Raw genomic sequence first — 13288 nt, forward strand, 5'->3', positions numbered from 1 at the left:
AATAGGATGGGGGGTTATAGATAGGCCTAAAAGGTAGGGATATGTTCGGCACAACTTGTGGGGCCGAAGGCCTGTTTTGTGCTGTAGTTTTTCTATGTTTCTATGAGGCTGCATGGCTTATGGCCTCATTTGAGATAAAAGTTAGGTCACATCAGGTTTTTCTTCTCAGCGTAAGGTGCTGCCTCGCACTCGGATTCAATTCTCGGAATGTAGGCAATGAACATGCTATTGGGTTGGTGGTTGAAAGGATAGGAATGGGATGGGGGGAAAAGTGATTCCAAGTATTGATGGAGTGCAAATTCAAAGCCAGCATGGACTAATTGGACTGAACGGCCTCATTACATGTTATAAAGTTCCTGTATTTATATCTGTACATTTCTCTCCTTGCCGGGCGCTTTTGCATCACCTCACACTTGGCAACACTAAACTTCATCTGCTTTCCTGAAACCCATTTCCCCCTTTGTTGATGTCCTTTGTGGGGTCTTTATGTCATTGAAAGTGGAGAATCCTGTGACCCATGTGCAGAGCCCCTCACTCGCTCTTGCCAGGGTCTTTGAATGGAATTTCTAATGAAGATGCTGACAAAGTGAGGGAAAACCGAGCTTGAATCGGAGTTCCAGGTTACAGCGCTCACCCAGGTCACCCTTCATCCATCATCCAATCTGTAACAGGTCCTGGTAGAATTCCTTCCTCACTCAGCCTGAGCAGCTGAAGGTGTTCCGTTGTTGAATCATAGATAGTTGTTGATTCATGAAGTTAAAGCCCTACAAATAAAATGAATTGAGGGTCGGTTGAGTTTTTCAATCCTGTGTGTTTTACAAATGTGTTGATGAATGTGAGCATCGTTGGCAAGACTAGCATTTATTGCCCTCAAACAGGTGGTGGTGAGTCACCTTTGTTTAGCAACCGTAGTCCACGGGTGCATCCAAAATGATGTTAGGAAGGAGCCTGCAGTATTTGGAACCAGTGATGATGAAGGAACGGTGCTTTAGCTCCAAGTCAGCATGGAATGAGGTGCTTTAGCTCCAAGTCAGCATGGAATGAGGTTTTTCAACACTACCACTTGATGTGCTTGTTGCCCTACCCTGGCCTGTGTCTTGCTGTTTGAAGAAATTTGTTCTCTCTCTCTCTCTCTCTCCCCCCCTCTCAGCTGGTTTGCTGCAGCCTTTGGTTCACTTGGGCCCACATGCCCAGCTTGGCCGTAGGCTGGATTTAGGACTGCGGTCAATGGGAAGGAATGGACGAATGGACATTGGCCGGAGAGGTGACAGGAGGTAGGAGCCTCTGTATTCCTGGATGAGATAGTGTGTGTGCTGGTTTGAAAGAACTTGCTGCTTTTGATAGATGTAATTTGATGATTTTGCGATTGTAGAATCCTTACAGTGCAGAAGGTGGCCATTCAACCCATCGAGTCTACGCCGACCACAGTCCCACCCAGGACCAAATCCTGTAACTCCACGTATTTACCCTGCTAGTCCCCCTGACACAAGGGGCAATTTATCATGGCCAATCAACCTAACGCGCACATCATCGGACTGATGAGAGGGCACTCTCCAAAATGGCAACCTCTCTTGCTCTGACTGGTTGGGAAATATTGAGACACCAATGGATTGAGCTTCCTCTAACTGCTGTGAATTGGCTGTTGTGGATTAGCTTGGGCAGGGACAACCTGATGCTCTTTCACCTATTGGGACAAGCTGTTGCTTAGCATTCGGCGTCTCTGGGAGCGTGGTGGCCTAGCGTTTGGCTGTGTTCCAGATTGAGCTGGTCACCACAAGGATTTACACTCAGCAAGCAGCTCCTCTTTAAGGGAATCTAACAAAGTTTGGACTTGCCCTGACAATTAGTGTCCAGTTCAATACAGCATTGCTTTAAAAAGGTGTTTATGGTGGCAACTGGTGACTGTCCTTTTCCAAACATGGTCCTGAGCCATGAGCCTCTGTCCTTTGCCCCAGACTCGATCGATGAACTGAAATCCCTAGCCCCAGTCCAGAAATGTCATTGAAAGTCTTGCTGTGTGTCTGAGCTCAGACTGTGTTGGGGATGACATGGCATCTTATTCTGCTGTGATTAATTTTGAAGGGAATGTCCTTAAACTTGGATGCCATGGACTTGAGCTGTTTATTTACATTTTCATGTTACCCTGAGGAACTATTCCATTTTACACATCAGAATCTCTCAGTCTTTCTGTTGTTTCATTTCCCTGTCTGTCAAACAGAGACAATTACAAGCGCATGGGCGGCCAGGGAAGCTCTCAGAAACGGTACCAGGATATGGCATCAGGGGAAGGACCAGCAAAAAAGGCACGGCATTACATCCCTTCGTACAACGTGCAGTATGCCCGCTTCTCTCTCGACAGGTACCAGCTCATTAAATACCAGTATGCTTGTAGAATCGCAACGGCTGATGGCGTTAGAAACTCTTGTGTCAGAAAGTAGAGGTAATTTTCAGTGATCCAAGTTTGTGTTGGAAACTAAAAATAAAGTATAGATTTAAGTGGGTCTAATTTAGTATTTCTGTGTGATGAACAAAGAACAGTATAGCACAGGAACAGGCCATTCAGCCCACCAACTCTGTGCCAACACAGATGCCTCTCTAATCTAATATTTTCTTGCCTCTACATGGTCCAGGTCTATTCCCTGCCTATTCATGTATCTATCCAGATGCCTCTTGAACGTTGTTATAGAATCTGCTTCCACCACCTCCTCCGGCAGCGCGTTCCAGGCATTCACCACCCTCTGTATGAAAAACTTGCCCTTTACATCCCTTTTAAACTTCTCCCTCTCAATTTCAACCTATGCTTCTGAGTAATTGATCCTTCGACCCTGGGAAAAAGACTCTGACTATCCAAGCCTGTCATAAACTTGTAAACCTCTATCAGGTCCCCCTCATCCTCCAACGCTTCAATGAAAACAATCCAAGTTTGTTCAATCTTTCTTCATAGTCCATATCCTCCAAACCACCGGGCACGCAGTAGAAAGGGTCGAGAGCTTCAAGTTGTTACATGCCCTGGTCCCCCTATGCCAACACGATCGTTACGAAAGCTCACCAACGCCTCTACTTTCTCAGAAGACTAAGGAAATTTGGCATGTAGCTATTACTCTCACCACTTTTTATAGAAGCACCATAGAAAGCATTTTTTCCGGATGTATCACAGCTTGGTATGGCTCCTGCTCTGCCCAAGACCGCAAGAAACGACAAAACGTCGTGAATGTAGCCCAATCCATCACGCAAACCAGCCTCCCATCCATTGACTCTGTCTACACTTCCTGCTGCCTCGGCAAAGCAGACAGCATAATTAAGGACCCCACGCACCCCGGACATTCTCTCTTCCACCTCCTTCTGTCGGGAAAATTATACAAAAATCTGAGGTCACGTACCAACCGACTCAAGAACAACTTCTTCCCTGCTGCTGTCAGACTTTTGAATGGACTTACCTTACATTAAGTTGATCTTTCTCTACATCCTAGCTATGACTAACACTACATTCTGCACACTCTCGTTTCCTTCTCTATGAACGGTATGTTTTGTCTGTATAGCGCGCAAGAAACAATACTTTTCACTGTATGTGACAATAAATCCAATCAAATCAAACCAGGCAACATCCTGGTAAATCTCTTCTGCACCCTTTCCAATGCATCAGCATCCTTCTGGTAGTGTGGCAACAAGAATTGTACACAATACTCCGAACGCAACCTAACCAAAATCTTACACAGCTGTAACATGATTTTCCAATTCCTATACTCAACGCCCCGACCGGTGAAGGCCAGCATGCCGTACGCCTTCCTGACCACCTTGTCCACCTGAATTGCCACCTTCAGGGAACTGTGGATCTGCACACCTAGATCCCTCTGTATGCTGATATTTCTAAGGACTCTACCATTTACTTTATGCTTTCCTTCTGCAGTTGACTTCCAAATCACATCACCTCACATTTGTCCAAATTAAATTCCATCTGCTGTCTTTCGGCCCAGGTCTCCAGCTGATTTCTATCCTGCTGTATCCTCTGACAATCCTCCTCACTATCAGCTACTCCCCCAATTTTTGTATCATCTGCAAATTTACTAATCAGACCGACATTTTCCTCCAAATTACAAACAACAGAGGCCCCAGCACTGATCCTTGTGGAACACCGCTTGTCACAGCCTCCAGTTAGAAAAGTCCCCTTCCACTGCTACTCTCTGCTTTCTGTGCCCAAGCCAGTTTTGTATCCATCTTACCAGCTCACCTCGGATCCCATATAACTCCACCTTCTGTATCAGCCTGCCATGAGAAACCTTATCGAAGGCTTTACTAAAGTCCATGTACACAACATCCACTGCCCTGCCTTGGTCAATTTTTTTTGTCACTTCACCAAAGAACTCAATCAAATTTGTTCACAAAACCATGCTGCCTATTCTCTTCCAGATGTGAGTACATCCTGTTCCTAAAAATTTACTCCAATAATTTCCCCACCACTGATGTAAGGCTCACAGGCTGTAATTTCCCGGATTGTCTCTTCTGCCCTTCTTAAACAGAGGAACAATGTTAGCTACTCTCCAATCCTCTGGTATCTCGCCCGTGGCTAAAGAGGATACAAAGATTTTGGCCAAGGCCTCAGCAATTTCTTCCCTCATTTCTCTCATATATCTGGTCCTGGGGACTTGTCCATCTTAATGTTTTTCAAAACCTCCAATATCTCCTCCCTTTTTATCTCAACATGTCCTGGAGTGTAAGAAAGGGTAAAACTCCAGTTGGATTAATTTTAAAGGTGTTTACATGTACGGGGGTTTTTGGTTTCATTTGCAATTGTTTCTATTGTGCTTTGAGAGTTCATGGCATGAAAAGTGAGAGCTTGGAGAAAGAATGAGCTGTTGCTAAGCAACCGGGGCCACTTTAGGAAATACAAGACATTGTGGTTGTGTTTTAACTGAACTTAAGGCAGTTGGAGCTAAGTTTAAAGTTTATTTATTAGTCACAAGTAGACTACATTAACACTGCAATGAAGTTACTGTGAAAATCCCATAGTTGCCACATTCTGGCACCTGTTTGGGTACACTGAAGGAGAATTTAGCATGGCCAATGTACCTAACCAGCACGTCTTTCAGACTGTGGGAGGAAACCGGAGCACCGGAGGAAACCCACGTAGACACGGGGAGAACATGCAAACTCCGCACAGGCAGTCACCCAAGCCAGGAATCGAACCTGGGAGCAAAAACTTTATGGTGGGACAATTGAGGAACAGTGGAGGATTTTCGAAGCGATCTTTCACAGTGCTCAGCAAAAGTATATACCAGTGATAAGGAAGGACTGTAGAAAAAGAGATAATCAGCCATGGATATCTAAGGAAATAAAGGAGGCTATCAAATTGAAAGAAAATGCATACAAAGTGGCAAAGATTAATGGGAAACTAGAGGATTGGGAAATCTTTAAAGGTCAGCAGAAAGCCACAAAAAAAGCTATAAAGAAAGGTAAGATGGATTATGAGAGTAAACTAGCTCAGAATATAAAAACAGATAGCAAAAGTTTCTACAAATATATAAAACGAAAAAGAGTGGCTAAAGTAAACATTGTTCCTTTAGAGGATGAGAAGGGGGATGTAATAACTGGAAATGAGAAAATAGCTGAGGCATTGAACAGGTATTTTGTGTCGGTCTTCACGGTGGAAGACACAAATAACATGCCAAAAATTGATGACAGGAAGGCTATGGCAGGTGAGGACCCAGAAACTATCATTATCACGAAAGAGGTAGTGTTGGGCAAGTTAATGGGGCTAAAGGTAGACAAGTCTCCTGGTCCTGATGGAATGCATCCCAGGGTACTAAAAGAGATAGAACATAGAACGTAGAAACAATACAGCACAAACATGCCCTTGGGCCCACAAGTTGCGCCGGTCATGTCCCTACCTACCTAGGCCTATATATAGGCTTACCTATAACCCTCAATCCTATTAAGTCCCATGTCTCTTAAAAGACCCTATTGAGTTTGCCTCCACCACCACTGACGGCAGCCGATTCCACTCACCCACCACCCTCTGAGTGAAAAACTTACCCCTGACATCTCCTCTGTACCTACTCCCCAGCACCTTAAACCTGTGTCCTCTCGTAGCAGCCATTTCAGCCCTGGGTAAAAGCCTCCGAGAATCCACCCGATCTATACCTCTCAACATCTTGTAGACCTCTATCATCCTTCGTCTCTCCAAGGAGAAAAGACCGAGCTCCCTCAGCCTATCCTCATAAGGCATGCCAACCAATCCAGGCAACATCCTTGTAAATCTTCTCTGCACCCTTTCAATCATTTCCACATCCCTCCTGTAATGAGGCGACCAGAACTGAGCACAGTACTCCAAGTGGGGTCTGACGAGGGTCTTATAAAGCTGCATCATTATCTCCCGACTCCTAAACTCAATCCCTCGATTGATGAAGGCCAGCACACCATACGCCTTCTTAACCACCTCCTCTACCTGCGAGGCCGATTTAAGAGTCCTATGGACCCGGACCCCAAGGTCCTTCTGATCCTCTACACTGCTAAGAGTCGTACCCTTGATATTATACTCCTTCATCCCATTTGACCTGCCAAAATGGACCACTACACATTTATCCGGGTTGAAGTCCATCTGCCACTTCTCCGCCCAGTCTTGCATCCTATCTATATCACGCTGCAGCTTCTGACATCCCTCCAACCTATCCACAACACCACCAACCTTCGTGTCGTCGGCAAACTTACCAACCCATCCCTCCACTTGCTCATCCAGGTCATTTATGAAAATGACAAACAGCAAGGGTCCCAGAACAGATCCCTGGGGCACTCCACTGGTGACCGACCTCCATTCTGAAAAAGACCCATCTGCAACCACTCTCTGCCTTCTGCAGGCAAGCCAGTTCTGGATCCACAAGGTAACAGCCCCTTGGATCCCATGCCCTCTCACTTTCTTGCATGGGGGCCCTTATCGAACGCCTTGCTGAAATCCATGTAAACCACATCTACTGCTTTTCCTTCGTCAACGTGTTTAGTCACATTTTCAAAGAACTCCACCAGGCTCGTAAGGCACAATTTGCCTTTGACAAAGCCGTGCTGACTACTTTTGAGCATACTAAACTTCTCTAAATGTTCATAAATCCTGTCCCTCAGGATCTTCTCCATCAACTTACCAACCACTGGGATTAGACTCAGCGGTCGGTAATTTCCTGGGCTATCCCTATTCCCTTTCTTGAATATAGGAACCACATCCGCAATCCTCCGGAACCTCTCCCGTCTCCATCGATGACGCAAAGACCATCACCAGAGGCTCTGCAATCTCTTCCCTTGCCTTCCACAGTAACCTGGGGTACATCCCATCCGGTCCCGGCGACTAATCTATCTTGATGCTATTCAAAATTTCCAACACATCCTCTTTCTTAATGTCCACATACTCAATCTTTTCAGTCTGCCTCAATCCTGTAGTACAACCACCCAGGTCTTTTTCCACCGTGAATACCGAGGTAAAATATTCATTAAGCACCTCTGCTATTTCTTCCGGTTCTGTACAGACTTTCTCACCTTCACCTTTTATAGGTCCTATTCCTTCACATCTCATCCTTTTACTCTTCACATATTTATAGAACGCCTTAGGGTTCTCCTTAATCTTACCTGCCAAGGCCTTCTCGTGACCCCTTCTGGCTCTCCTAAATTCTTTCTTAAGTCCCTTCCTATAAGCTGTATACTCATCTAGATCCCTATCATCGCCTTGCTCTCTGAACCTTTTGTACGCTTTCCTTTTCTTTCTCACTAGGTTCAGCGCAGCTTTCGTGCACCACGGTTCCCGTAACCTACCAACGCCTCCCAGTCTCATCGGAACGTTGTCATGCAGAACTCCAGACAAACATTCCTTGAAAATCTGCCACCTTACTTCAGTACTTTTCCTCGAGAATGCTTCCTTCCAATTTACGCCTCTAATCTCCTGCCTGATGACTTCATATTTCCCCTTACTCCAGATAAACACTTTCCTAGCTTGCCTGATCCTATCTCTTTCCAATGCTAGCGTAAAGGAGATAGAGTTATGATCACTATCCCCAAGATGCTCCCCCACTGAGAGATCCGACACCTGTCCAGGCTCATTAGCCAGGACCAGATCGAGTACAGCCTCTCCTCTTGTAGGCTTATCCACATGTTGTGTCAGGAAACCCTCCTGAACACACCTAACAAGATGACAAGGAAAACAGCAAATGCATTAGTGGTAATTTACCAAAATTCGCTGGACTCTGGGGTGGTTCCCGCAGATTGGAAAACAGCAAATGTGACGCCACTGTTTAAAAAAGGAGGTAGACAAAAGGTGGGTAACTATCGGCCAGTTAGCTTAACTTCTGTAATAGGGAAAATGCTTGAATCTATCATCAAGGAAGAAATAGCGAGACATCTGAATATAGAGTCATAACGTGGAGATGCCGGCGTTAGACTGGGGTAAACACAGTAAGAAGTCTAACAACAGGTTAAAGTCTAACAGGTTTATTTGGTAGCAAATGCCCCTAGTTTTCGGAGCGCTGCCCCTTCATCAGGTGGAGTGAGAGATGTGCTCACAAACAGGGCATACAGAGACACAAACTCAATTTACAGAACAATGATTGGAATGCGAATCAAGCTAATCAATGCTCATACAGCTAATCAAGTCTTAAAGGTACAGACATAAGAACATAAGAAATTGGAGCAGGGGTGGGCCATCTAGCCCCTCAAGCCTGCTGCGCCCTTCAATAAGATCATGGCTGATCTGATAGTGGGTTCAGTTCCACTTACCCGCCCGCTCCCCATAACCCTTAATTCCCTTAATGGTTAAAAATCTATCTATCTGTGACTTAAACACATTTAACGAGGTAGCCTCTACTGCTTCATTGGGCAGAGAATCCCAAAGATTCACTACCCTCTGGGAGAAGAATTTCCTCCTCATCTCTGTTCTAAATTGACTCCCCCGTATTTTGAGGCTATGCCCCCTAGTTCTTGTTTCCATTGTAAGTGGAAATAACCTCGCTGCTTCTACCCTGTCTAGCCCCTTCATTATCTTATATGTCTCTATAAGATTTCCCCTCAACCTTCTAAACTCCAATGAGTACAGGCCCAGTCTACTCAATCTCTCCTCATAAGCTAACCCCCTCATCTCCGGAATCAACCTGGTGAACCTTCTCTGTACCCCCTCCAAAGCTAATATATCCTTTCTTAAATAAGGGGACCACAATTGTACACAGTACTCTAGGTGCGGCCTCACCAGTACCCTGTACAGTTGCAGCATGATCTTCCTGCTTTTATACTCCATCCCTCTCGTGATAAAGGCCAACAGTCCATTTGCCTTCTTGATTACCTGCTGCACCTGCAAACTGAGTTTTTGTGCTTCATGCACAAGGACCCCCAGGTCTCTCTGCACAGTAGCATGTTGTAATTTTTCACCGTTTAAATAAGAGTCCATTTTACTATTATTCCTTCCAAAGTGGATAACCTCACACTTACCAACGTTATACTCCATCTGCCAGATCCTTGCCCACTCACTTAGCCGATCCAAATCTTTCTGCAGACTCTGTGTCCTCCACGCAATTTGCTTTCCCACTCATCTTTGTGTCATCCGCAAACTTTGTTACCCGACACTCGGTCCCCTCCTCCAGATTGTCTATGTATATGGTAAATAGTTGAGGCCCCAGCACCGATCCCTGTGGCACGGCACTAGTCACTGATTGCCAACCAGAAAAGCACCCATTTATTCCGACTCTCTGCTTTCTGTTAGCCAATCCTCAATCCACGCTAACACTTTACCCCCATTGGTTGAAGGTCTTCTTCACCGCCCAGGACCTTCAACCAATGCTATTCACTAGATACATCGATGACGTTTTCTTCCTTTGGACTCATGGTGAACAAACACTGAAACAACTATATGATGACATCAACAAGTTCCACCCCACCATCAGACTCACCATGGACTACTCTCCGGAATCGGTTGCATTCTTGGACACGCGCATCTCCATTAAGGACGGTCACCTCGGCACCTCACTATATCGCAAGCCCACGGATAACCTCACGATGCTCCACTTCTCCAGCTTCCACCCTAACCACGTTAAAGAAGCCATCCACTACGGACAAGCCCTCCGTATACACAGGATCTGCTCGGATGAGGAGGATCGCAACAGACACCACCAGACGCTGAAAGATGCCCTCATAAGAACAGGATATGATGCTTGGCTCATCGATCAACAGTTCCGACGCGCCACAGCGAAAAACCGCACCAACCTCAGAAGACAAACACGGGACACAGTGGACAGAGTACCCTTCGTCGTCCAGTACTTCCCCGGAGCGGAGAAGCTACGACATCTCCTCCGGAGCCTTCAACATGTCATTGATGAAGACGAACATCTCGCCAAGACCATCCCCACACCCCCACTTCTTGCCTTCAAACAGCCGCACAACTTCAAACAGACCATTGTCCGCAGCAAACTACCCAGCCTTCAGGAGAACAGTGACCATGACACCACACAACCCTGCCACAGCAACCTCTGCAAGACGTGCCGGATCATCGACACAGACGCCATCATCTCACGTGAGAACACCATCCACCAGGTACACGGTACATACTCTTGCAACTCGGCCAACGTTGTCTACCTGATACACTGCAGGAAAGGATGTCTGGAGCCATGGTACATTGGGGAAACCATGCAGACGCTATGACAACGGATGAATGAACACCGCTCGATAATCACCAGGCAAGACCGTTCTCTTCCTGTTGGGGAGCACTTCAGCGGTCACGGGCATTCAGCCTCTGATCTTCGGGTAAGCGTTCTCCAAGGCGGTCTTCAAGACACACAACACCGCAGGGTCGCTGAGCAGATACTGATAGCCAAAGAACAATACAGCACAGGAAACAGGCCCTCCAAGCCTGTGCCGCTCCTTGGTCCAACTAGACCAATCGTTTGTATCCTTCCATTCCCAGGCTGCTCATGTGACTATCCAGGTAAGTCTTAAACGATGTCAGCGTGCCTGCCTCCACCACCCTACTTGGCAGCGCATTCCAGGCCCCCACCACCCTCTGTGTAAAAAATGTCCCTCTGATATCTGAGTTATACTTCGCTCCTCTCACCTTGAGCCCGTGACCCTTCGTGATCGTCACCTCCGACCTGGGAAAAAGCTTGCCACTGTTCACCCTATCTATACCCTTCATAATCTTGTACACCTCTATTAGATTTCCCCTCATTCTCCTTCTTTCCAGGGAGAACAACCCCAGTTTACCCAATCTCTCCTCATAGCTAAGACCCTCCATACCAGGCAACATCCTGGTAAACCTTCTCTGCACTCTCTCTAACGCCTCCACGTCCTTCTGGTAGTGCGGCAACCAGAACTGGACGCAGTACTCCAAAGGTGGCCTAACCAGCGTTCTATACAGCTGCATCATCAGACTCCAGCTTTTATACTCTATACCCCGTCCTATAAAGGCAAGCATACCATATGCCTTCTTCACCACCTTCTCCACCTGTGTTGCCACCTTCAAGGATTTGTGGACTTGCACATCTAGGTCCCTCTGTGTTTCTATACTCCTGATGACTCTGCCATTTATTGTATAACTCCTCCCTACATTATTTCTTCCAAAATACATCACTTCGCATTTATCCGGATTAAACTCCATCTGCCACCTCTCCGCCCAATTTTCCAGCCTATCTATATCCTGCTGTATTGCCCGACAATGCTCTTCGCTATCCGCAAGTCCAGCCATCTTCATGTCATCCGCAAACTTGCTGATTACACCAGCTACACCTTCTTCCAAATCATTTATATATATCACAAATAGCAGACATGAGGACGGCCTCAACTGGGATCTTGGGTTCATGTCACACTACCTGTAACCCCCACAACTTGCCTGGACTTGCAAATTCTCACTCGCTGTCCTGTCTGGAGACAATACACATCTCTTTAACCTGTGCTTAATGCTCCCTCCACTCACATTGTCTGTACCTTTAAGACTTGATTAGCTGTATTAGCATTGATTAGCATTCCAATCATTATTCTGTAAATTGACTTTGTGTCTCTATGCCCTGTTTGTGAGCACATCTCTCACTCCACCCGACGAAGGGGCATCGCTCCGAAAGCTAGTGGCATTTGCTACCAAATAAACCTGTTGGACTTTAACCTGGTGTTGTTTAGACTTCTTACTATAGAGTCATAGTCATAGAGCTTTCCAGCATGGAAACAGGCCCCTCGGCCAAACTTGTCCATGCCGCCCTTTTTTTTAAAACCCCTAAGCTAATCACAATTGCCCGCATTTGGTCCATATCCCTCTATACCCATCGTATCCATGTAACTATCTAAATGCTTATTAAAAGATAAAATTGTACCCGCCTCTACTACTACCTCTGGCAGCTTGTTCCAGGCACTCACCACCCTCTGTGTGAAAAAATTGCCCCTCTGAACACTTTTGTATCTCTCCCCTTTCACCTTAAGCCTATGCCCTCTAGTTTTAGACTCCCCTACCTTTGGGAAAAGATATTGACTATCTACCTTGTCTATGCCCCTCATTATTTTATAGACCCATATAAGGTCACCTCTCAGCCTCCTACGCTCCAGAGAAAAAAGTCCCAGTCTATTCAGCCTCTCCTTATAACTCAATCCATCAAGTCCCTGTAGCATCCTAGTAAATCTTTTCTGCACTCTTTCTAGTTTAATAATATCCTTTCTATAATAGGGTGACTCTATAATAGGGTGACCAGAACTGTACACAGTATTCCAAGTGTAGCCTTACCAATGTCTTGTACCACTTCACCAAGACGTCCCAACTCCTGTATTCAATGTTCTGACCGTTGAAACCAACATGCCGAATGCCGCCTTCACCATTCTGTCCACCTGTGACTCCACTTTCAAGGAGCTATGAACATGTACCATTGAAATTGGAGATAACTTACTTCACTGTCCACTATGCTACCAATCTTGGTGTCATCTGCAAACTTACTAACCATGCCTCCTATATTCTCATCCAAATCATTAATATAAATGACAAATAACAGTGGGCCCAGCACTGATCCCTGAGGCACACCGCTGGTCACAGGCCTCCAGTTTGAAAAACAACTCTCTACGACCATCCTCTTGTTTCTGTCAAGAAGCCAATTTGTATCCATTTAGATACCTCACTCTGGATCCCGTGAGATTTAACTTTATGCAACAATCTACCATGCGGTAGATGGTAGATTGCATAGGATAAAGGTGCTGCATAAGATAAAGGTGCATGGTGTTACGGGTAATGTATTAGCATGGATAGAGGATTGGTTAACTAACAGAAAGCAAAGAGTGGGGGTAAATGGGTGTTTTTCTG

The 13288-nt window shown here is 45.9% G+C and overlaps 1 protein-coding gene across 2 annotated transcripts in view; it reads left to right on the forward strand.

The window, feature by feature from the left end:
* The window catches only part of LOC144510204 (cell division cycle and apoptosis regulator protein 1-like), an 87197-nt gene that overhangs the window by 26992 nt on the left and 46917 nt on the right, over positions 1–13288 (forward strand). For both annotated transcript variants that reach the window (XM_078239694.1, XM_078239695.1), the window contains 2 exons: positions 1151–1274; positions 2219–2359. In XM_078239694.1, the coding sequence (XP_078095820.1) occupies positions 1151–1274; positions 2219–2359 (265 nt within the window). The remainder of the gene's footprint in view (positions 1–1150; positions 1275–2218; positions 2360–13288) is intronic.

This window comes from Mustelus asterias, chromosome 22 (genome assembly GCF_964213995.1).
Source record: "Mustelus asterias chromosome 22, sMusAst1.hap1.1, whole genome shotgun sequence".
Lineage (NCBI taxonomy): Eukaryota > Metazoa > Chordata > Chondrichthyes > Carcharhiniformes > Triakidae > Mustelus > Mustelus asterias.